A 27,500-nucleotide genomic window follows, 5' to 3' on the forward strand; every position below is an offset into this window, starting at 1 on the left:
ATAATAACAACAATAATAATGATAATAGTAACAACAACAATAATAATAATAACAAAAACAATAATAATGCTGATATAATAAAAGTAATAATCATAATAATACATTAAAATATTATAGTGCCTTTCAAGAAACCAAAAGACATTTAATATAAACGCAAGGACATTTAACATGAAACAGAGGAAATAAAAGCAGGGACTCAGAAACTCTCATGTGGTTTACTCTCATCTTAAAACCTCATATTTCATATTTAGATGCACTAAATATTGAAGCAGCTGTTTTCTGATGAAGAAATGTTTCTTCTAGACGCCAAAAAAACAACCAGATTTAAAACATATAGTGAAAAAAAACTTTCTATCAGTTTCTTTTTTCTCCTTCACTTTGATTCTGATCATCAAGAGTTCTCAGTGTGTCTGTAAGAGTGTGTGAGTGTGTGTGGGTGTGTGTGTGGTCGGATGCTTGTGAGTGTGTGGAGGAGGTGGTTACGTGTGTGTGTGTGTGTGTGTGTGTGTGAGGGTGGGTGGGTGAGTGTGAAAGTGAGTGATTGCATCTCCATATTCTGTGTTCGAGCTGACACCAAATCAGAACCATAATAATCACTAGAAAGATACAAAACCATCTGTTCGTCTCTTCTTCTTCTCCTTCAAACTCTTCAGCTAGAAAAACACTTGAGATATAAAAAGAAACAACAACATCAGCTGCTTCTATTGTCTCTCAGAACAAATTACATTTATATTGTTCCTTCATTTGGAGCTAATATTGATAAATGTGTTAAAATCTGAATGTGTGATTGTCAGAGAGACGGCTAGAATAAGAAAAATGACCCAGATTTCATTTAACACTGCTGTCTGTGATGTGTTGTTATGGTGATTTATATATATATATATATATATATGGCTAGTGTTTTACATCATGATTCAACTGAAAAAGAAAAAAAGACTCAGCAACACTTCTATGTTAACCACTAAAAATGATGTTCAGCTTTACCCTCATTTATTCATTTATTTATTTATTTATTTATCTATTCATTAGTCTTTCTGCTCTCTTTGTGTGCATCTTGTTGTATTTTTTAAAATAATTTTCTCTTTAAACTATTTGTGTTCTTTATTTTTTTCTGGTATATTTATTTATTTATTTATTTATTAGTTAGTCTTTCTGGTCTCGTTTTGTGCAAATTATTATCTGTTCAAATTTGTTCTTTATTTATTTCTTTATTTTATTTTTATTTGTTTGTTTCATGTGCAAATTAATAAAAAAAATCATATATATATGTATGTATTTTAAAAACAACAATAACAATCCAATAACATCATAACACATTTTATTCAGAAAATTGCTATTTACTATATTATTTTGGATTAATTATTATTATTATTATTAGTAGTAGTAGTAGTAGTAGTAGTAGTAGTAATTATATTATTATTATATATAATAATATGATAATTTAATTAATTAAAAAAATACATTTAATTATACTTATGTTTTTTTACTATAACGTATTACAACTAACTATACCATAACTATATGTAGTATCTATAATATATAACACTGATGTACACATACATACCTAAAGAATAGCATTATATTCAATGATTTATGTAAAAACATGTTCATACTTGTGTTTACATGACTGTATTTATATTAGAATGATATTGTTGTGTTGTTGTAAACATTTCTTCCTCTGAGCTGAATCTCATGTTTCTCCACATGACGATAGAAACTCAGAGGAAGAACAGATGAAATGAAAATGACTTGTGAATTATTCAGAGAAAACTGACATTGTCTGAAGTCGCTGGTTCAGAACAAACATGTTGGCGCTCTGCCGCCGCCCCGAGGCCGCCGCCACCACCACTACTACCACCACTACCACCACTGCCACCACTACCACCACTACTACCACTACCACCACTACTACCACTACCACCACTACTACCACTACCACCACTACCACCACTACTACCACTACTACCACTACCACCACTACTACCACTACCACCACTACTACCACTACCACTACTACCACCACTACCACCACTACCACCACTACTACCACTACCACCACTACTACCACTACCACCACTACCACCACTACCACCACTACCACCACTACTACCACTACCACCACTACTACCACTACCACTACTACCACCACTACCACCACTACCACCACTACCACTACTACCACCACTACCACCACTACCACTACTACTACCACTACCACCACTACCACCACTACCACCACTACTACCACTACCACCACTACCACCACTACCACTACTACTACCACTACCACCACTACTACCACTACCACCACTACTACCACTACCACCACTACCACCACTACTACCACTACTACCACCACCACCACTACCACCACTACCACCACTACTACCACTACCACCACTACCACCACTACCACCACCACCACCACTACCACCACTACTACCACTACCACCACTACCACCACTACTACCACTACCGCCACCGCCAAGACGACACGTCCGACTAGACTTTGGTCACAGAGCAGAAAGCAGAAAACAGAACGCAGCGAGGATGGATGTTAATGTGCTCACACATGCATGCATGTGTGTGTGTGTGTGTGTGTGTGTGTGTGTGTGTGTGTTTGTTGCAGGCTTCATCTGGGCAGAGATTAAGGAGATGTGGGACGGAGGATTCACAGAGTACATCCACGACTGGTGGAACCTGATGGACTTTGCCATGAACTCGCTCTACCTGGCCACCATCTCGCTAAAGATCGTGGCCTACGTCAAGGTAACCACGGCGATTTTCATTTTATGTCTTTTTTGGTCATTTTATGTCTTTTTGTCATTTTGTGTCTTTTTAAAGTAATTTAGTGTTTTTTCAGTCATTTGGGGTTTTTTTGTTGTAATTTTGTGTCTTTTTTGGTCATTTGTCTTTTTTTTTGTAATTTTGTGTCTTTTTTTAGTAATTTTGTGTCTTTTTTGGTCATTTTGTGTCTTTTTTTAGTCATTTTGTGTCTTTTTTTGGTCATTTTCATACTGCCTCTCGCAGGCCCCAGGCAATTTGAGTTTGAGACCCCTGCCCTAGATGGTTTGGTTAGATGGTTTTAATTGTCAGTACCATATCGTTAATTACTTTGAACTGGATCTCCTTTAACTTAATGCTAATCATAATCAAGGATGAGGATCATTCATCATCAAACATGAAGCATCAGAGCTTTTTGCTGCTGTTGGGTAGTTGATATATATATATATATATATATATATATATATGTATCGAAGGCCTATTAATAATTTATTTTGATCTTTAAAGCAACACTATGTCAGATTTTCTGGAGGATTTTTGCGATTGAGTGTCCCTACACTGTAAAAAAAACATTAAAACTTACCATTAAGTTATTTACCCTCCCAGAAAAAAACTGATTTCTGGTAAATTACTTTTTTTTGACAGTGTAGGAAACAGTTCAGTTCAGTCTGCTGGTCGTCCCAAAGGTAATGTGAGCGTTAAACACTGGCTTTGCTGCATTCTGATGATTATTTTATGCACTAATTTGTTCCTTTTGCATCAATCTTCGGATGGAAAATGTTTTTATTTATGAGGAGAAAAACAAAACTCAGACAGCAGACAACACTTCAAAGTAAAAAAGATAAAATAGAATATAATGCAGTGAGGCTCTCAGGCTTCCTGTGATGCTTTCAAACATCCCATTATATTAATTTACCATACAATTACCATATTAAGGTTTATAGTTGTCATAAAAGTTATTTGCTTTTTTTATTGCATTTCCACTCAACGTAGAGAAGAAAAAAACAAGAAAAACCCTATAAAATAATACAGTAAATTTCTGGAAAATATATATTTTTTATAGTTTCAGAATGCAATTCACTGAAACGTAGCAATATGAAGAGCTGAACATGTATTTGGTTTGATTCAATTATGTATGAAAAAGGACTTTACTAAACATCAAGCAAGTGCTGCAACACAAGACATAACAAACCAGCTAATATTACCTCTTACTCGGTCACTCCAGGTCCTTTTTCTACTGTGAAACTACAAAGAGCTTCACACACAAACACAAGATCAAAGGTTAAAAAAAGGTTTAATTCACTTACATAATGTTGTTTAATGTTACATTACAGTGGATTCTACGTGAATATTTGAAAAATTCATCGCTCATTTAATGGAAGTTTTCAGCTTTTTCATACTTTAGTTTAATAGTTTATCAAGTTTCATTTGTATTATAAACTTATGACTTTGATCTTGTTTTTCTTTGTGAAGCTCTTTGTACTTTTTTCAGTAAAAAAAAAGGACCTGGATTGACCGAGTAAGAGGCTGTCGGATGAGGGTAAATCTAAGAGAGATTCGCAAAAAAAAAAGGCTGCAGACAGATGATGAGCTGGACTTGTTATTGTTTAACTAACTTTAGTAGGAAATATTAGCTGGTTTATTATGTCTTGTGTTGCATCATTTACTTAATGTTTGGTAGTCAAACCTGTAGACTCTGTTGTTGTTGTTTTTTTTACCATAACCAATGCAATGTTTTTGTCTTGTTTTTTTTTTCAACATTGATTGCAAATGCCATAAAGAGGTAAAAAAAAAAAAATCAACAACATATATGCCAAAAAAAAAAATCATAACCATAAAATGGACTTTAAAAACTGTTAATACATTTAAGGCATATATGACAGTATTATTCACTTACTTAATGGTTTTAAACGTTAGATTACAGTGGATTCTATGTGAAAACACAAAAAAACATTGCTCATTTCACTGCTCTGGACATGGAAGTATTTTCATACTAGAGTTTAATAGTTTATCTCTCTGTAGCCTTTATTTTTTTGCAAATCTCTCTTAAAAGATAACCTGGGTTTAGCCTTGTCCGATGGCCTCTTCTCGGTCACTCCAGGTCCTTTTTCTACTGTGAAAGAGCTTCACACACAAACACAAGATCAAAGTCAGCAAACTATTAAACTCTAGTATGAAAAAGCTGAATACTTCCATGCAAAGAGCGGTGAAATTAGCAAAAATTTTTTTTGTATTTTCACATATAATCCACTGTAATGTAACATTCATGAATATTAAGTAAGTGAATTAAACTGTCCTGTTTTATATTGGTATATACAGGGGTTTACCTTTTTATGGCATTTGCAATCAATGTTGAAAAAAAAAACAAGAAAAAAACATTGCATTGGTTATGATTAGCCAAATCATCGTCTGTCTGTAGCCTTTTTTCCAAGATTTCCTAGACATACCCTCGTCCGACAGCCTCTTACTCGGTCACTCCAGGTCCTTTTTCTGCTGTGAAAGAGCTTCACAGACAAACACAAGATCAAAGTCAGCAGTTTATGATACCAATAAAACATCTACAAGGACAGATAAACTATTAAACTCTAGTATGAAAAAGCTGAATACTTTGACGTAAAGAGCGGTGAAATGAGCAATGAGTCGCTTTAATGTGTAAATGTGAAGATCAGCCGTGACCTTTGACCTGTGAAAACAACAAACTGAGTGTTTGAGGGTTCAGAGTTCACCGGAGACGTTTCACTTTGATGCAGTCGCTTTCTCACTTTCACAGCACAGCTTTCATCTTTAATGCATACATACAGCATATATCTATTTATTTAGAGCCAATGGTGTAATCACACACACACACACACACACACACACACACACACCAGACGGCCGGGCCATCTGCAGCAGCTGTGAGTCACTGATGGTGGCGGGTGGCCCTCCTACACAGGTCCCACACACACACACACAGTTTCATAATATACATACAGATATATATGTACATATATGCAGCTGTATAGACACACACACAAGGACACACACACACACACACACGAGCAGCTGGAAGCAGCTGTTGGCACAAAATATTTTACTTTTTTGTCTTTTTCTCTGTTAAATATTCAGTAACATTTAAAATCCTCCGGCGAGCTGCTGAAAAAATTTGCTCCGTCATTGTGTGTATAAGTGTGTGTGTTTGTGCGTGCATGTGTGTGTGTGTGTGTGTGTGTGTGTGTGAGAAGGAGAGACAGACAGACAGGAAGTTAGAGTAAGTGCATCTGAGAGAAGGTGCAAAAAAAGTCTATAAATTAATGAGTGTGCATCTGTGTGCATGTTTCCCCCAGTGAGTGTGTGTGTGTGTGTGTGTGTGTGTGTGTGTGTGTGTGTGTGTGTGTGTGTGTGTACGGCGAATGCTAATATCAGTGGAGTTAACAAGACAGACGTCCTGTGGAAGTCTAATGGCTGAATTTAGAATGAAGAGGAAGCCAAGCATGAGACAACTGTGAGGGATGTGGAGAGATAAAAAAGATGGTGGGAACGGGATGGAGAGAGAGAGAGAGAGAGAGAGAGAGAGGGAGAGAGAGAGAGAGAGAGAGAGAGAGAGAGAGAGAGAGATGAATAAAGCAAAGTCATAGAAACAGAGAGGATGCTGGGAAAAAATGAAGTCATGGGGATAAAAAATGAGAGCTTGAAAGACAGCTGGGAGACGGAGGGAGAGAAAGAAGTGACGGCATAAAACAGGATTGTGAGAAAAGCTGAAGGAAGAACAAGAAGAAGAGGAGGGGGAGAAGGAGGGGGAGGAGGAGGAGGATGTTGGAGGTCAGAGACAAAAGGAGGATAAAGATTGTGAAGTGTTTTGAGTTTCCAGAGATCATCTGAGAGCTTTGAGGAGAGTCGGAGGACTGGAGGTCACGATCTCTAAACCAAAGAACTAAAATAAACGATCCACGTCTGCTGCAGCTCCGTTTAGGTTTCTAGTCCAACTGAACACTGAACAAGATGCTTTTAAGTGACTAAAATGTTCCAGTTAACTTTAAAGTGAAACTGTGAAAGGATCAAAGTTAGCCACACCCTAAATCCCCCTCTGCTTTATCGTCTTTTTTACTCCAAATGGGACCATAATTTACTAAATAAACCTCCTGCTGTATTAAAGAAGACTTGAAACTAAAGATTGAGATCATCAACTCATGATGAGAATGTTTACTGAGGTCAGAAATCAAGTGAAAAGTAGGCTCATTTTACCATTGACTTGCATACAAATTAACTTATTTCTGCAGCCGGTGGAGTCGCCTCCTGCTGGACATTAGAGAGAATGCAGGTTTAAGGCACATCTGCATTATTTTACTCACTCTTTATCCCTCTTTTATACACATTGTTTGCACACGATTCTGTTGTTCCCTACGTCACAATCGCTGTTTTAAATTTCATAATCCGAGTTAAAACTTAATAACTGCTGTTTTAAACATCATAATTGCAGTTAAAACAGTACTTTTAAACATCATAACTGCTGTTTTGAACTTTGAAACACATTGGTATTGTTGTAAAGTGGTTAGGTTTAGGCAACAAAACCACTTCTTTAAGGTTAGGGGGAAAGAACAGCGTAAGGCTTAAAAACTTCCATGAACGGGACACGAGCCGACTCCTCAGAGTGTCTTTAAGTCCAACTGAACACTGAACAAGATGCTTTTAAGTGACTAAAATGTTCCAGTTAACTTTAAAGTGAAACTGTGAAAGGGTCAAAGTTAGCCACACCCTAAATCCCCCTCTGCTTTATCGTCTTTTTTACTCCAAATGGGACCATAATTTACTAAATAAACCTCCTGCTGTATTAAAGAAGACTTGAAACTAAAGATTGAGATCATCAACTCATGATGAGAATGTTTACTGAGGTCAGAAATCAAGTGAAAAGTCGGCTCATATTTCTATTGACTTGCATACAAATGAACCTCTTTTTGCAGCCGGTGGAGTCGCCCCCTGCTGGACATTAGACAGAATGCAGGTGCATTATTTAACTGTTTCATGGTGTCCTCTCGCTGCAGTATAACTCCTCTCGGCCCAGGGAGGAGTGGGAGATGTGGCACCCTACGCTGATCGCCGAGGCGCTGTTCGCCATCGCCAACATCTTCAGCTCGCTGCGACTCATCTCCCTCTTCACCGCCAACTCCCACCTCGGCCCTCTGCAGATCTCTCTGGGCAGGATGCTGCTGGACATCCTCAAGTTCCTCTTCATCTACTGTCTGGTGAGACCTTTACATCCCCCTCACAGGACACAAACACTTCAGTTACTGGTGTATTTATTCATTTATAATGACGTTTCTACGGTGGCCCGGAAAGTTCACAGCACTGCAGCTTAAGAAAACTCATGCAAATACACGAAACACAAGCAAACTGAGAAAACATCTTCGTCAATTAGACAACACATGAGCAGCATTTAGAAAACGCTGCAAAGACAACAACACAATAACAAAAAGCGCTGCAAAACAGACCTAAATACAACAGAAGTGTTTCCAGAGGACACTTAAAAGTGATGCACACGTCAGGACACACTGGATATTATCACGTTATTTCATGATGATGATATTTTCATATTATAACGTGATATATAGCGTTAGCCCACTAGCATTGCAGTTAAACAAATCAAATAAATGAATGATTCACATTTTAGTTGGTCTCTCTCAACGGCACCGAATTGGTCTTGGTCTTGCTAGCTGGCTAACGCTAGCACGCTATCGATCGCCAGCTAACGCTATCGATCGCCAGCTAACGCTAGCGTGTCCAGATGTGTGCATCACTTTTAAGTGTCCTCTGGAAACTCTTCTGTTGTGTTGTGGTCTTTGCAGCGTTTTCTAAATGCTGTTGTTTGGGATGTTTTCTCAGTTTGCTTGTGTTTTGTGTATTTTCATGTGTTTTCTTAAGTTGCAGCGCTGTGAGTTCTGAGCCACCGTACGTTTCTTTGTTCTCTTGGCACAAAAGATCATTAAAATTCAAAAAAACATCTGTATCAGCATCGATGCATTCCCACTTTTTTTTTACAGTTTGCATATTTAGTGTTTTTCTTTTTCCTGAAGGTTTCATTCCTTGTTTTGGTGTTTGTCCCCTCCAGTATTGTGCTTGAAATAGTAAACTAAAACACAATAAACAGTGAAATATATATACAACAAATAAAATTAATACAATGAAATTAACATAGCATCAACAAATATAATGCAGATCTGCAGAATGTAAACATCCAAAATGACTTTTACTGTTTTTATACTCTTTTTAATATCTAGTATATTCAATTAAACATGGTAACATTTTGAATTTCTTGCGGCTCTATGGAATCAGAAAAAAGTTGAATTTCTCTGATAATTATATATTTTTTAATTGGAATACAATCTAATTTATATATAAACACTTTTTCAAGTGCCCACAAGTGTAAAAAAATAAAATTGGGTCTCCACTTATTCTACATATTGATGTATTGTCATGTTTCCAGCCTCTCCTGAACAGAATTTAACATTTTTAACGGGATCTGGTTTATTTTTGGACATGTTTTAAACAAGACATGTAGAATAAAGAGATTCTGACAGAAATATCAACATTTTAAGCTTCCTTTTTGGTCTCTTTTTCTAATGGAAAATTTTGTAACCTTTGATCTGTTCAAGGTCTGTCAGAAACATCGAACTCTTACGATAATGCCTGTTTTTACGGTTTCTTTCTATGATAAACTGTGTGTTTTTGGCGATCTTTTAAAGAAAACATACATTGTCACCCTGCACGTGTTTAGAGGGTTAAAGAGAAGTAATTTTGTATCATTTAAGGACGATCCAGCTTATCTTTATTTCAATCTTCTGCTCTTTCTTTTGATCTTCTTTCATACTTTTCAGGTTCAGAGGGTTAATAAAAAATCACCAAACCCAGTAGAATAAATTAATATATCTGTATTAAGATCTGGAGCAAAACCAATAAATAATTATAATGTTTTTTACTGCATCTTCTGCAGACTTTTCTATTAGAACTTTGTGTCCATGCTGAGCTCCACGCAGCATCTTTGATGATGAAGGACGCTACAGGGTTGTTCCATTACACCCAGAGCTCATTAATTCGTTCTCAGGGGAACCTCCTCGCCCTCCTCACAATCCACAGGAGAACCGTTCAGCTCCCTGTCGTCCTAAAATCAATCCCGGAGCGCCCGAGGCTCCGCGGCCGCCCTGCTTCATGCTCACTCAGCAGCAGCAGCAGCAATATAATGTTCATGTTCCTGTTTCTAGAAGAGAGCGTGTTGTTAAAGCCCTGGAGGAACAGAGGAGGTCATCTCCTGGAACAATGAGATGTTAGAGATGCTGAGAGCTGCTCTTCCTCTATGACAGAAGTGATCGCTGCTGTTTAGAGATCATGTGTTCCCTGTGAAGGTCCTGCTTCAGGGTCAAAACACTGTGTGGTTTCTACCCCAACTGCATGTAGTCGGCATAAAGCGGGCATGTCTGACATTTTAGAAGCCGCCCTTTTGATGTCTGAATTTACAGTTAGTTTTTCCCTTGCTATCATATAGTCTAATTTTGGAGTGTTTTTTCTTTAATATATAATATATTCTTTGCAGCCTTAGAATTGAGATGTTTAATGTTACTAAGGGAACCAATGTTATCACACATGAATAAAACTGGGCTCATCAAATCCACAACAGTCTCAGCTTTCAAGTCAGGCCCGAGTTATGCAGCTCACAGGCTGTTTAGAGACCCCAGGATGCAGAAATACTCACATATAACAGGACCAAATAACAAATTTATTGCATGAGAAAAACTGTGTGGTTTCTGCCCCAAACTGCATGTTTTCAGCATAAAGCGGGCATGTCTGTAAATTCAGATGTCTTGAGGTTTAGTTTAGTTTAGTTTATTATTAAGATCCCCATTAGCTGCAGCAAAGCCACAGCTATCCTTCCTGGGGTCCAACACTATCAAATATAAAGTTGAAAACACAAAAACACAAACAACAAAAATTAAAAACTAAAAAACTATAAAAACAATAATAAGTGAGCGTTACGCTTCACCTAACAGAATAAAAACAGAGTGAACGTTTACACTTCTTAACTGTGCTTCATTCATTCTTCGTTATATTAATTATTCACATACTAATCCATATTACACACATTTCTACATATCATATACGTATAATACATGATTACACAATCTACTAACACATAATACATATTATATATACATTCATTCTACAGCATATACATTATAATAACACATATATCTATAGAAATATACTAAATATATATAAATATACCATGTTTTCTTATTTTGATAAATACTGTTTCAGAGGTCAAAAGACTCCTTTGTTGACTAACATCACACATGAATAAAATTTAGCTCATTAAATCCACAAGAGTCTCAGTTTTCCAGTCAGACCTGATTTATGCAGCTCTCAGACTGTTTAACCAGGATGCACAAAGATTCAAAGACAACAGGTGAAGTTAACTCTGCATGATGAGAGCTGCTCCACCTCTGTGAGTGAGGTGATGGCTGCTGTTTAAAGATGTGTGTTTCCTGTGCAGGTCCTGCTGGCGTTCGCCAACGGTCTGAACCAGCTCTACTTCTACTACGAGACCAAGGCCTCCGAGGAACCCAACAACTGCAAGGGCATCCGCTGTGAGAGGCAGAACAACGCCTTCTCCACGTCAGTACCCTCCATAATACACAGAATATTATGTCATGGAAAACTGGCTTTATTGAATCCACAAGAGTCTCAGCTTTACACTCGGACCCCATTTATGCAATTTTTGGGTTGATACCATTTGTTACACATATTTGGTGCTGAATCTTGAGTCAAGAATTGATAGAAATGGTCAGAATCCTCCAGAATACGACATTAAGACACGAAACCTTGAGGAACTCCATCTAAAAATCCATGCTGTGATTTGGTTTCACAAGCTTTTGACTCTTTGGAGACTTTTTGCATTTGACTTTCCTCTGAATGCTCTAAAAAAACATGCAAGTTGAATTTCTCTGATAAATTATTTTATAAAAATTGGAATAAAATGGAATTTAAATATACACACTTTTCAAGTGTCACAAATGTTGTAAAAAAAATACAAATTTACCAAAAAAGGAAGTAAAATCACCAAAAAAGACGAAAAATTACTACAATTACACAAAATTACCAAAACATTAGAAAAAAAAACTACTTAAAATGACCAAAACACTTTTCTCCACATATTGAACGTATTAAAGTATTGTCATGTTTCCAGCCTCTCCTGTCCTCTCCTCTCTGCTCTGTGTAAACAGCCTCTCCTGTCCTCTCCTCTCTGCTCTGTGTAAACAGCCTCTCCTGTCCTCTCCTCTCTGCTCTGTGTAAACAGCCTCTCCTGTCCTCTCCTCTCTGCTCTGTGTAAACAGCCTCTCCTGTCCTCTCCTCTCTGCTCTGTGTAAACAGCCTCTCCTGTCCTCTCCTCTCTGCTCTGTGTAAACAGAATTTAATGTTTTTAACAGGATTTTTGGAGATATTTTAAATCACACATATGGAATTAAGTGATTTTGGTGAAATTTAACTTAGATTTGACCATTTTTGTTCTTTTGTAGGAGTGAAAAAAGTTTCTGAATTCTGATTTTTGCGAGTCTATTCTACACGTGGTCGTAACTGTCTGGAGTTCATTAACTTATTGATTGATTTATAGAAGCCGTGTGTCTTCAGGTCGCTAGTTTGGGCTGTTTTTTGTTGTTTTTTGGTCTCTGGTTTGTTAATAACAGCTGTGATTATATCAGCCGGCAGAGATGTAAACATCCATTTAAATGCAGCTCGGATCGAAGTGTGAATATTTTATCACACACTTCACCCTGAGAATCAGATCCTGTCTGAGTGTGTGTGTGTGTGTGTGTGTGTGTCCGGAGGTGCTGCGTCAACCATAATGCAAACACACACACACACACACACACACACACACACACACACACACACACACACACACACACACACAGCTCTTCTGCTTCGTTGCACCAGATAATGATATGGAAACGATTTTTGCTGTGGACGAGGAGAATATTAATGTTGTGTTTTAATGTGAGACAGTGGAAGTTTAGCTTATTGAGAGGCAGAGTTTGAATTATGGCAGCTCTGCAACACACACACACACACACACACACACACACACACACACACACATTCTTGTACTTCTATCTGTGTGAGGACCCTCATTGTAGCAGTGAATTCCCTTTCAAGGTTATAATAGTTTTGGATTTTTCATTAGTTTTAGTTTTAATTGGGTTGTGAATTTTTGTTTTCAAATTCAACTAGTTTCACTTAGTTTTTAGAGTGAGTTTGCTAGTTTTAGTTTAGTTTTTATTAGTTGTAGTGTTTTGTAATGGGGTATTTCTTGGGTGGGAGATTAAAAGAGGTCACAGTAAATTTTGCTTTTATTTCCTTTGTCTGATCCATCTTCATTATGTATGAAAAAAGTTGACAAAGACGAAGGACATTTTCACTATAAATTTAGTTAGTTTTGCAACCACACAATACAGTTTCAGTTAATTATCATTATCATGTAACCTTTAACCCTTAAAACAAAGTCTGAAATCTAAAAAAAGCCTTTAAAGAAGTGAGGACCGGCCAAAATGTCCTCACTTTGTAAAAGTGTCCTCACTCTGTTTGTTAAAGAGTGTTCTGGTCCTCACTATGTAGGAATACAAGAACACACACACACATACACGTCTGTGCTGAGCGAGGCAGACTGGGAGCCAAGTCGACTCAGGGGCCAGAATATTGATGAGGCGTGTGGTTTGTTTTAGATAATAGCCGTATTGATTTGTGATCGATTCCATTCCAGCGAAGCGTTCGGGACGCTGAAGGAGCAGAGCAGCCAAAACAACACACACACATCTAATGTTTCACTGTGTGTGTGTTTCTATCAGAGGTTAATCTCTTCCACGCCATAATAAAGGCAGATCTTTGTCCTTTTCTACAGGCTACAGGGGGGATTTAGGGGGAGATAGCAGGTCAACAGTTGATGACACATACAAGTTGTTTGCATCATCAGAAGGCTGAAGATTCTGTTGTTTTTTTTCTCATCAATAATCAGTAATAAACATTGTGTTTTGGGCTCCGTTTCCATGGTGACGGTCCTAACAGAAGACCTAAAGTGGCGTCTCGTCTCCACTTTTTATTCCTGGTTTAGACGAGCGTTTTCAGGAGGAAATCTGCTGATACGGCGATCTAAAGTGTGTGAATGTGATTGTATGCAGCCAGGCGGCATCACTTAAAGCCATAAGAGCATCTTTGGCCATGTGGAAGTTTTCACGCCACACATTTTCATCAGCTACTCCTTCCACAAAGTTCTCCACCATCACTAGATCTCCCAGGTCTCCTCCAAAGCCGTCTGGCTCCTCCCACCACTTGGTTAAGGTTTAGACTATAAGGTTTAGAACATTATGATATGAGCATCTGAAGTCTATTTCCAGCTCAATTGCAGCAATTTCTGTGTTGATGCCATTTTTTACATATATTTTGTACTAAAGCTTGAGCCGAGCATTGATAAAAATGATCAGAAATCCCTCCAAAATACCACATTAAGGCACCAAGACCTTGAGGAACTCCATCTAAAAAGCCAGGCTGTAATTTGGTTTCAAAAGCTTTTGACATTTTGGAGATTTCTGCAAGAATTGCATTTTTTCTGGCAATTGGATGGCAGCACTTGTGTTGTGTTGCCTCATTGAATCCACAACAGTCTCAGCGTTACACTCAGAGCCCATTCATGCAGCTCACAGACAGTTCAGGGACCCCAGGAGCCACAAATATAGAAATATTCACATATAATAGACCAAAATGAAATTTTGATGCATAAGAAAAACTGTGTGGTTTCTGCATAAAGCGGGCATGTCTATAAAGACTTGTGGGTCGCCATAGAACCCATATTCATTCAGATATCTTGAGGTCAGAGGTCAAAAGACCCCTTTGTTGACCAACATCGTCACATGAATAAAATTGCGCTCATTGAATCCACGAGAGTCTCAGTTCTCCACTCAGACCCGATTTATGCAGCTCACAGACTGTTGAGGGACCCCAGTGTGCATACATATTCAAATACAGCAGGTGAAACTTGTACTGCATGAGAAAAACTGTGGTTTTTGCCTCAAATTGCTTGTCATTAGCATACATTTGGCATATCTGTAAAGAGGAGACACGCGGGTACTCATAGAATCCATTTTTATTCAAAAACCATGAGGTCAGAGGTCAAGAGACCCGTTTGAAAATGGCCATGTCAGTTTTTTGCTTGCCATAAATGTAGCCTTTGGGTCCCTATAGAACCCACTCTCCATCTGTGTTTTTGCTTGTTTTCTGCACAATACACTGTAAAAAATGTCTGTAGATTTAAGGGTGAAAAACTGTTAAACCATGGCAGTAAAAGACGTAAAATGACAAATGAGTTAATTCAGTTTCAGTAACAATGAAACACTGTAAATGTTTATATCAGACCAAACAGGATTTTTTTAGAAATGTTTAAAAAAAAATGCATTAATCCACTGTAAAATACTCTGGCAACGTGTTTGTAGCAAAAATATACCGTAATATATATACAAGCCATAATTTTTGCATTTATCTTTTGTAAAAAATACTTTTTCTCACTGTTAAATCTACTAAACACCATATCTCTAACAGAAATATACTGTAATATTTAATGGTAAAATCTTTAAATCTTTCAAATTTATGCAGCATTTATAAAGTATTTTCTTGTCAATAATATGGCAGAACAGCGTTTCTTTTGACGGGAAAACTTTTAATTTTTTACAGTAAAATATGGAATTAAATGTCAACCTTAAAGGTGAAATCAACAGTGCTAATATAATTTTACCGTAATATTATAACTTAAAGCACTTTAAATCCATAACACTTTTGGTTGAATATCGAAAAAAATCCAATGCAGAGTTGAGGCACAGAATGGTTTCTCTCTGGAAAAGAACAAACACTCTCGACGCGTATGAACAAAAAGAGAAATACATCATGTTGATCACAGCTGCTGTCAGAGTTTCTGCTCTGCACACGGAGAGAAATCAGCCTCACGCTGAACCGCCGCCGCCACGGCAACATGATGCATTATGCACACAGAGCGGCCCGGCCCGCATCAGCATTCATGAGTTTACAATGCAAGCATTATTATATCCTCTGTGTGTGTGTGTGTGTGTGCTCCTGCAATTCACATACACTTATCAACATTTTTTTTTCATTTCGCGAGATCATTTCCTGTTTCTGCTCAGGTGTCTCCTCCCTCCTCTTCTCACTCATCTGTACTTCACACTCACTTATCACCATTAATGTGTTACATCGTTTTACACCGTGCAGCGTGTGTGTGTGTGTGTGTGTGTGTGTGTGTGTTTGTCTCTACCTCACTCTCCTTTTTTCTGCCTTCACACAAAAGCGTCTTTAACACCCTGAAAACCTCTCTCTCTCTCTTTTTGTACGGGTATTACTGGAATTGTCAATAGAGGAACTATGAAGTCAGGATTAAGGAGTTTACACTTTACACAAAAAAATTAGATAAGAAATTTACAACAAAAATGTAAAAAAAATAAGGCCTCTTTTTACAGTAAAACTTGTAATTTAGGACAAATGTAAAACAAGAAAGACTACCCAAAGCTCACGACCATAGGTGAGGGTTGGCACGTAGATGGAGCGGTAAATGGAGAGCTTTGCCTTCAGGCTCAGCTCCTTCTTCACCACGACGGTCCGGTACAACAAAGGGGGCAGTACCTGTCTCCACCCAGAGGGGACAGTACCTGTCTCCACCCAGAGGGGGCAGTACCTCTCTCCACCCAGAGGGGGCAGTGGCTCTCTCCACCCAGAGGGGGCAGCACCTCTTTCCACCCAGAGGAGGCAGTACCTGTCTCCACCCAGAGGAGGCAGTACCTGTCTCCACCCAGAGGGGGCAGTACCTCTCTCCACCCAGAGGGGGCAGTAGCTCTCTCCACCCAGAGGGGGCAGCACCTCTCTCCACCCAGAGGAGGCAGTACCTGTCTCCACCCAGAGGGGGCAGTCCACCGTTTTCCGGCAGAGAACCATGGCCTCAGACTTGGAGGTGCTGACTCTCATCCCAACCGCTTCACACTCGGCTGCAAACCGCCCCAGTGAGTGCAGGAGGTCCCGGTCTGATGAAGCCCAAAGAACCACATCATCTGCAAAAAGCAGAGATGTAATTCTAAGGTCACCAAACCGGATCCCTTTCTCCCCCAGCTGAGCCTTGAGATCCATGAAGACCAGGAACAGAATCGCAGACAAGAGGTAACCCTGGCGGAGGCCAACACCCACCGGGAACGTGTTTGACGTTGTGCTGAGTATGCGGACACAGCTCTCACTTTGGTTATATAGGGACCGGATAGCTCGTAGCAACCAGCCCGGCACCCCATATTCCTGCAGTACCCCCCACAAGACTCCCCGAGGGACATGGTCATAAGCCTTCTCCAAGTCCACAAAACACATGTAGACTGGATGGGCAAACTCCCATGACCCCTCCAGAATTCTGGGAGGGTAAAGTGCTGGTCCGTTGTTCCACGGCCAGGACGGAAGCCGCATTGTTCCTCCTGAATCTGACGTTCAACAATCCGCCGGAGCCTCCTTTCAGCACCCTGGAGTAGACTCCCAGGAGGCTGAGCAGTGCGTCTGGGTCTGGCTCCAGGAGGGACCACGGTTGACCCGTGCTGGGCGAGGTACACCGCTGTACTAGAATGGGCTTCATAAGGGTCTTTGGATGTCTCTTAGTGTGGCCTCTCCCCTGGGACCACTTCGCCTTGGGAGACCAGGAGCTGCTGCTCCCAGGATCACTGGAGCAACTAACCCTCCTCCACCAGGAGGGGGAGATTCTTGGAGGAGGATATATTTATAGATATTTCATACATTGCAGTGAAATGCAGGAATAGAGTGAGTAAAATGTAAAAAGAGCAAAAAAAACTCCCTGAAACATCTTGTTGAGGTCGTCGCTGTTATTCTTATTCATTGTTTGCTCTGTTAATGAAGAGCACCTGGTGTTTTCACTCCCTCATTCTTCTTCATTAAGTTTTGTTTTCATGAATTTACACTCTGATGCATTCTGGCTTTCTGTCTCAACTTTTTTTTAGAATCCGTGTTGTAAACAACATGGTCCTAAAGAGTTTTATGAGTGACTGTGATGTTTTTGCATGGTTTTGTGTAGCGGGGGGAGCAGGGAGTGTATTTGTGTAGATTGTGGTTCAGAGTCAGTCAGGTTGGAGGATCTTCTGTCTGTCTGCAGGATAATAAATAAATAAAATTAAAGAATAAAGATTCTGACAGAGAGAATCTAAAACCTGCAGCAGAGGATTCATGAGAACTAGACCAATGATTTAATTGCACGCTGTCGAGCTGCCAAGTCCAAGCACACTTTGTTTCCTCACACAGAAACACTGCAACACTGTTACTGTGTCACACACACACACACACACACACACACACACACACACACTTGGCCCGCCTCCCACACAACTGCAGAGCTATAACTGTGAAATGACTGAGTGGCTCTGAGATCAGCTGGAGACGTTATGACTCGGCTTAGTGGAGAGGAGAGGAGAGGAGAGGAGAGGAGAGGAGAAGAGAGGAGAGGAGGAGAGGAGAGGAGAGGAGAGGAGGAGAGGAGAGGAGAGGAGGAGAGGAGAGGAAACAAGGGAAGAGGTGGAAGAAGAAAGGAGAAGGAGTCAAGGAAGGAAAGGACAAAATAGTAAATGGGAGGTTGAAAGAAGAGGCGAGGAAACAAGAAGAGGAGGACAAAGGTGATAGGAAACGAGAGAGGGAGCGAACAAGGGGAGATGGGAGGAGGAGGAGAGGAGGAAAGGAGAGGAGGAGAGGAGGAGGTGAAGAACGTATAACTAATAGTTAGTTAATGGATTCTAGAGAGAAGAAGGATGAACTTGTTTCTTTCGTGTTTCATAACGTCGACTGCTTCATCTCTCGCTCTGCTGCTTCATTCATCTCTCGCTCTCTCTCTCTCTCTCTCTCTTCATTTGCACACTCAGTCTCTCGCCCTCCACCTGTACACACACACACACACACACACACACACACACACACACACACAGACACACACACACACTATGCACTGATTGATTCAGTGATCATTCACTCACACACACTGCCATGAATATTTGATGCAGCACAAATATAACAAACACCCTGCAGACTCTCTCTCTCTCTCTCTGTCTCTCTCTCTACCTCTCTCTCTCTTTCTCTCTCTCTCTCTCTCTCTCTCTCTCTGTTTCTCTCTCTCTCTCTCTCTCTGTTTCTCTCTCTCTCTCTCTCTCTGTTTCTCTCTCTCTCTCTCTCTCTCTTAAATTGTTTCTTCATCAAAAATTCAATAAGCAGCGTCGTAACTGTGACTGTCACACAAACAGAGAGAGAGAGAGAGAGAGAGAGAGAGAAAGAAAAGAGGTCACAGAAACAGAACAAAAAGTAATCATCTGGTTGAGTCCAGGGGGCAATTGTTTTGCTCTAAAAGCAGCTTTAAATCTGTGGAAAGTTTGAAGTACACTGTAAAAAAAAACCCATACATATACAATACATGTATAGAATATACATACACCTATATATGTAAATTTTCCAGATGTGTACTGTAATTTTTTACAGTGTTTTCTTGTTTTTTTTCTGCATTAGGTGCAAATCCCACAAAAAAAGATACTTTTAATACAGATATTAACTGTGAAAGTAGAAGCTAAAATTGATATGATGGAACATTTTTTACAGTGTTATTTAATTGCTTAATGACCTTGAATACTACATTTCAGTGTATTTTACTACGGCAGCAAAAGTTGACAAGCACTTACTGTCATTTTAAAATGAAAAAATAAATCATTATTTTCAAGGGATTTTACAGTAAAACTTTAAATATAATGTAAAAAAAAATAGTAAAAAGTCTGGCAGCAAAAGTTGCCAAAAAATAGTAAATTACTTTTATTACAAATATTAACCGTGAGATAAAAGTTGCAATGTAAGTATTTATAATGTGGGACATTTTGTACAGTATTATTCTATTTCCAAATGGTCTTAAATGTTAAATTACAGTGAATTATATGTAAAATAAATGGGTGGGGTTTTTTTTATACAGAAATGTACTTTATTATTTTACAAGGTTTTTCTTGTTTTTTTTCTACATTAGGTGCAAATACCATCAATAGATCATTTTAATACAAATTTCACCTATAAAAATAGAATTTGAAATATGTAAATTAAAATAATGGGACATTAAAAATGTAATGTATTATTATTATTATTATTACAGATTTATATATATATATTTTTTTTTCAGTATTATTTAATTGCTTAATGATCTTGAATGTTGAATTAATTACAGTGAATTCATACCTGATTTATGCAGCTCTCAGACTGTTTATGGATGCAGAAATATTCAAATTTAACAGGTGGAAATAACATTTTAATGCCTGAGAAAAACGATCCAGTGCAGTTAAACTCTATTGATTTTGTTCTTTAACTTCCTGTGTGAGTACCGGTATATTAAAGTGTTTTAATGTTAATACAGTTGGAGGCTTTTATTGTGAAATCTGCAGTGTTGACTCTGATATTTAAGCTTAGTGACCAATAACTGACTTTCTAAAAGTAGATTTTCTGCACTTTTTGCCAATAAACGAAGCTCGTAAACGGACGTTTAGTTCAGCCTCCTGGCAAAACGTTTGACTGGAACATTCATGTTGTTTATTTTTACTTTTACTCCACATGATTTAAGGTTTTTTTAAGGTTTTAAAGCATGTCGATGTAAGTTTTCCTCCGTCCGTCTCTCCCCCTCTCTCTCTCTCTCTCTCTCTCGCTGCTTCAGAGGGAATTTGTTGCCATTTGGATGCACATTTCCTTCCAACAGCTGCCAAGTTTGTTTGAGTTCACATTCAGACTGATTCCAGTTCTTCTTTTAAATGTTCTGGCTGTCTCCTGCTCCTGCCATCAGCTGTTTGACTCAAACATGGATTTGTAGAATTTATGGTTTAGTTTAACTCCTCCTGAAGGGTTTTTATGCTCAACATTTATCAAACCAAGAAGGATGAGAGCGTTTATTTCTCCACACTAACAAACATTTACATTAATAACATTCTGCAATGTAGCTGGATGCTGATCTGTGTAACTATCTAAAAAAGACACAAAATGACCAAAAAAAGATGCGGAAAAGATGTGAAATTACAAAAAGAGACACTAAATTATCAAGGAAGGCACAAAGTTACCATAAAACCTGTTAAAAATACCAGAAATTACAAACCGCTAAACGTCCTCTTTTCTATCTATGTAACGTTATATATAAATTTATTGACTCGTTGCCGTGGATACGCATTGTTCTGCTTCTCTCCTGAAGACGGCTCACCTTGTTAGTGACCTGTCAATCAAAGGTAGCCCCGCCCCAAATCATACGATTCTTTATCTTCTATTTTCTTCTAAATGGAGCCATTATTAGAACTATTGACATCCGATTGTTTACTAGTGATTGAGACCATAGTGTTGTCCTAAAAAACATTTCTGAGCTAATAAATCAAGCGAGAAGTTTTCTCATTTTGTATTGAAATGAATGGACCCAAATGCTTCTGCCTGGTTTGCCTCCCTGCTCAGACCCGGAGGTTGCCGCCTGGTTTTATCACCTTCTGAAGACTTTTCCTTCCAGTAACTGGATGTTTTCTCTGTGTGTCTGCAGGTTATTCGAGACGCTCCAGTCTCTGTTCTGGTCCGTCTTCGGGCTGCTGAACCTCTACGTCACCAACGTGAAGGCGCGCCACGAGTTCACCGAGTTCGTCGGGGCGACCATGTTCGGGACGTACAACGTGATCTCACTGGTGGTTCTGCTCAACATGCTGATCGCCATGATGAACAACTCCTACCAGCTCATCGCTGTGAGTCTATCTATCTATCTATCTATCTATCTATCTATCTATCTATCTATCTATCTATCTATCTATCTATCTATCTATCTATCTATCTATCTATCTATCTATCCATCTATCATCTATCCATCCATCCATCCATTTATCCATTTATCCATTTATCCATCCAGTTATCCATCCATCCGTCCGTCCGTCTGTCCGTCTGTCTGTCTGTCCATCCAGTTATCCATCCATCCATCCATCCATCCATCCATTTATCCATTTATCCATCCATCCATCCATCCATTTATCCATTTATCCATCCACCCATCCATGCATTTATCCATTTGTCCATCCATCCATCCATTTATCCATTTATCCATCCATCCATCCATCATCCATCCATCCATTTATCCATCTGTCCGTCTGTCTGTCTGTCTGTCTGTCCATCCATTTATCCATTTATCCATCCATCCATTTATCCATTTATCCATCCATCCATTTATCCATTTATCCATCCACCCATCCATGCATTTATCCATTTGTCCATCCATCCATCCATTTATCCATTTATCCATCCATCCATCCATCCATCATCCATCCATCCATCCATCCATTTATCCATCCGTCCATCTGTCTGTCTGTCTTTCCATCCATTTATCCATCCATCCATCCATTTATCCATTTATCCATCCATCCATTAATCCATCCATCCCTCCATCCATTTATCCATTTATCCATCCATCCATCCATCCATCCATCCCTCCCTCCATCCATCCATCCATCCATCCCTCCATCCATCCATCCTTCCACCCTTCCATCCATCCATCCCTCCATCCATCCATCCATCCATCCATCATCCATGTAGTTAACTCAGTGTCGTGGTGAGTTATAATCAGAACTGTATAAATCCAGATTTCTCTATATTTATTATTATTATAATAAATATATAATGTAATATTATTTCCATGAGATATCCTGTATTATTATTATAATAAATATATAATAAAATATTATTTCCATGTGATGTCCTGTATTATTATAATTATTTCTGCTGCTGCGTGTCGTCTGTGGCTCTGACAGATTGTCGCATGTGTCTGGTGTCTCTCTCCTGCAGGACCACGCCGACATCGAGTGGAAGTTCGCCCGCACCAAGCTGTGGATGAGTTACTTTGACGAGGGCGGCACGCTGCCTCCTCCCTTCAACATCATCCCCAGCCCCAAGTCCATCCTCTACCTGCTGCTGTGGCTCCACAGCAAGCTGTGCAGCCGAGGCCAGCCGCCCGGGGACGACTCGCACAAATGTGAAAACCTCCGAGAGTTCACGGTGAGACAAGACGGAGCACGTCCACACGTCTCACAGTCAAACCTCATGGCAGCATTTAAAGTGACTGAAATAAACACACAAAATGACAAATAAAGACACAAAATGACTAAAAAAGACACAAAATAACAAAAAAGACACAAAAAGACACAAAATAATTAAAAAAGACACAAAAGACACAAAATGACTGAAAAAAGACACAAAATGACTAAAAAAAGACAAAAAAAGACACAAAATAACAAAAAAGACACAAAATAACTAAAAAAAGACACAAAATGACAAAAAAAGACACAAAAAGACAAAATAATTATAAAAGACAAAAAAAGACACAAAATAATTAAAAAAGACACAAAATGACAAAAAAAAGACACAAAATGACAAAAAAAGACACCAAAAGTCACAAAATAACTAAAGAAGACAAAAAAGACACAAAATGACTAAAATAAAGAAACAAAATGACTAAAATAAAGAAACAGAATGACTAAAAAGAGACACAAAAAAGCAAAAAATAACTAAAAATGACAAAAAAGACACAAAATGACTAAAAAAAATGACACAAAAAGACACAAAATAACTAAAAAAGACACGAAAGACAGAAATTTACTAAAATAAAGACACAAAAGACACAACATGGCATCATTTAAAGGTCAATTTATATCAATATTTATGAGATTATTGCAGAAAAAGACACCGTGGATCAGAATGAATGTGTCTTGTTTTACTAACACAGCTGACAGTGTTTCAGTAGATTAACAGTTTATTCTAACAGTGTGTCTCTGTCCGTGGTGCTGAATTAGAAGACGGATGTCTAAGTGTCTTTTCTCTCAGAACGCCTCAGTCAGACTGATCTGTAATATATAAATTACATACTATAAACACTCAGTTCTATATTATATTGTATCCTTCACCAGGGTTGGTCAACAGGAGGCCCGGGGGCCACATACGGCCCTCGCCCTCACCTGAAGTGGCCCTCAGTACAACTACATGCATTTGGGTTTGGCCAAGAGACCGAAAATAGAAAAAACTACAAATACTACAAAACCACATATCCTCTTTCTGTTTTATTGGTAGAATAACACAACAGCCCCAACAGGTTTTAATGGTAGAATAACACAACAGCCCCAACAGGTTTTAATGGTAGAATAACACAACAGCCCCAACAGGTTTAAATGGTAGAATAACACAACAGCCCCAACAGGTTTAAATGGTAGAATAACACAACAGCCCCAACAGGTTTAAATGGTAGAATAACACAACAGCCCCAACAGGTTTTAATGGTAGAATAACACAACAGCCCCAACAGGTTTAAATGGTAGAATAACACAACAGCCCCAACAGGTTTAAATGGTAGAATAACACAACAGCCCCAACAGGTTTAAATGGTAGAATATCACAACAGCCCCAACAGGTTTAAATGGTAGAATAACACAACAGCCCCAACAGGTTTAAATGGTAGAATAACACAACAGCCCCAACAGGTTTTAATGGTAGAATAACACAACAGCCCCAACAGGTTTAAATGGTAGAATAACACAACAGCCCCAACAGGTTTAAATGGTAGAATAACACAACAGCCCCAACAGGTTTAAATGGTACAATAACACAACAGCCCCAACAGGTTTAAATGGTACAATAACACAACAGCCCCAACAGGTTTTAATGGTAGAATAACACAACAGCCCCAACAGGTTTTAATGGTAGAATAACACAACAGCCCCAACAGGTTTTAATGGTAGAAATGTGTTAAAGCTTTCCCGCCTTAAACGGGTTCATGTTCATGTCTCAGCCTGCAGAGAAACAACATTTCATTCATCTCTAGATGGAAAATAGACAGAAAAATTACACTTCAGTTCAGTTAACAGCTGACGGATCAAACCTCTGCAGAAGTTTCTCTGCTGCTGCTCGTCACTCCACCTTTAATAAACTGCAGAAGAAGAAGAAGAAGAAGAAGAAGAAGAAGAAGAAGAAAGGTTTTGATTCATGCGTGTGGAGTTCAATGAGCAGCGTGTAAACAGGCTCAGAGACCATCTGCTCAGATTCATGTTGACAAGTCAGAGAGGATTCACATGCAGACGGACTAGTTCCTGCTGCTGCACGGGGCTGTTTACACAGAGCAGAGAGGAGAGGACAGGGGAGGCTGTTTACACAGAGCAGAGAGGAGAGGACAGGGGAGGCTGTTTACACAGAGCTGAGGGGAGAGGACAGGAGAGGCTGTTTACACAGAGCAGAGAGGAGAGGACAGGGGAGGCTGTTTACACAGAGCAGAGAGGAGAGGACAGGAGAGGCTGTTTACACAGAGCTGAGGGGAGAGGACAGGAGAGGCTGTTTACACAGAGCTGAGGGGAGAGGACAGGAGAGGCTGTTTACACAGAGCAGAGAGGAGAGGACAGGAGAGGCTGTTTACACAGAGCAGAGAGGAGAGGACAGGAGAGGCTGTTTACACAGAGCAGAGAGGAGAGGACAGGAGAGGCTGTTTACACAGAGCAGAGAGGAGAGGACGGGATATACATATTTTTGCTCCAAACACGGTGTCAGAGTATTTTACAGTGGAGTAATTTATTTTTTTTAAACTGTAAAAAAAAAAAAAATGATCCTGTTTTAGCTGATATAAACATGTACAGTTCACCCTAAAATCTACAGACATTTTTACAGTGTGTGTTTCGTGCATAAATGAGATGTTTTAAAATGAACTTTAGTTGTTGAATAAATGTAGTGGAGCAGAAATATTAAAGTAGCTTTAATAATAAACAGAGTGAAGCAGATTTCTGTTATGTTACAAAAACTACAATCAGACATCAGCTGTTAGTCTGAACATCAGAACACAAACATCCTGATAAACACGATGAACAGGCCAGTCATCTGGACACACACACACACACACACACACCACACACACACACACACCACTCACACACACACACACACACACACACAGTGAGTGCAGCTGGCGTGTTCACCTCAGCTGAAGTCAGATGAGTTATATAAGCCGACCAGCCCACATCACACATCTGATCAGCAGCAAGAGAGAGAGAGAGAGTGTGTGTGTGTGTGTGTGTGTGTGTGTGTGTGTGTGATGGAGGAGATGGATGTTAGAGACATTATTTTACTAAAAGAAGCAACAAGGAACTTTAAACTGGTTTTTAACTCTTTTTCATTCTGTCTGTTGATAAACCACCATGACGTGTTGACGATCCTCACCTATATGACATGATTATTATTATTATTATTATTATTTCATTTTGACTTACTGGATCAACATTTTGAACACAAAAAAAACATTAAAAAAATGTTTACAAAACACACATAATAACACATAAAAACACACAACAAAAAACACATGCAAAAAACAAAAAACATGCACAAGACTACAAAAAATCACACACAAAAATTACAAAACACACAAAATCACATTATAACACATAATAACACATTAAAACACACACACAAAAACAAAAAACACACATAAAAAAACACCAAAAACACAAAATACAAAAAACACATACAAAACATCAAAAACACACACAAAAAAATTACAAAGAAACACACAAAAACGCACATTTCCACTTTTTTTGCTGCGAGATCAATCAAAAGTTCTGCACCTGAGCTGTAACATTTCAATTCAGAGACAGAATCCTTTAATAATAATATATAATATTAACTTCACTAACCTATAACAGGTTTATATTCTGTGTCTGTCAGAAAACTTTGTGATCTGATAAACATTTAAATCTGAAACTCTTCAGTTCAGGAGTGAAATATAAAAAGAGGATTATGAATCTGATAATATTATAAATTAAATATTCGCTCTTCACACCAACACCTGAGTCAGTTGTAACACCTGAACGCCTCCTGCTGCCTTCAACAACCAGCTGGAGCCGCCTGTCAATCAAACTTTATTAATACCAACACGTCAAACGCTACACAAAGAAGAGAAGTAGCAAAATGTTCGTCAAATATAATGACATAAAGACATAATAGTGGTTATTAACAGTTCATCGTTGATGAAATAAAAAAGAATCAAATAAAAAAAAGCTAATATTGGAAAACATATATAATAAAAACCACACATTTATATAACACTAAAAAATATGAATATTTTCTGTTTTATTATTAGTATTTATTCTCTTCTTTTTTCTGTGAAAAAATATTATAATTTTTAATTAATTTTATTTTATTTAGTTCATTTATTTTTTATTTTATTTAATTTATTTATTTTATTTAATTTATTTAATTTAAATTAATTTATTTTATTTCTTTATTCTATTTTTTTTTCTTTATTTTATTTTATTTCTTTATTTTATTGTATTTTTATTTGTTTGATTGCATTTTTAATTGGGCAATATTGTTTGTAGTTTATTTTCACTTTTAGTTTTAGCTCACAGCATCAAAATATCCTGCAGAATCACATATGAATCCAAACATATTTATTTCAGAAGGAGGAATATTTCTCTCTGGTTTAAAAACATAATTATATGGTAATAGAGAGAAAACTCAGTTTAAAGTTTTAAACAGTTTCCTGCAGTGGAAGAGTTTCTCTATCTGAATATGATTAAAATAAGTAGATTTTTTGCAGAAATACTACT

The 27,500-nt window shown here is 38.3% G+C and overlaps 1 protein-coding gene across 1 annotated transcript in view; it reads left to right on the forward strand.

Moving 5' to 3' along the window:
* The window catches only part of trpc5a (transient receptor potential cation channel, subfamily C, member 5a), a 120,762-nt gene that overhangs the window by 84,328 nt on the left and 8,934 nt on the right, over positions 1-27,500 (forward strand). The window contains exons 11-15 of the mRNA XM_059355304.1: positions 2,630-2,769; positions 7,806-8,006; positions 11,306-11,427; positions 21,428-21,623; positions 22,711-22,920. Of these exons, the coding sequence (XP_059211287.1) occupies positions 2,630-2,769; positions 7,806-8,006; positions 11,306-11,427; positions 21,428-21,623; positions 22,711-22,920 (869 nt within the window). The remainder of the gene's footprint in view (positions 1-2,629; positions 2,770-7,805; positions 8,007-11,305; positions 11,428-21,427; positions 21,624-22,710; positions 22,921-27,500) is intronic.

Source organism: Centropristis striata, chromosome 17 (genome assembly GCF_030273125.1).
Source record: "Centropristis striata isolate RG_2023a ecotype Rhode Island chromosome 17, C.striata_1.0, whole genome shotgun sequence".
Taxonomy (NCBI): Eukaryota; Metazoa; Chordata; class Actinopteri; order Perciformes; family Serranidae; genus Centropristis; species Centropristis striata.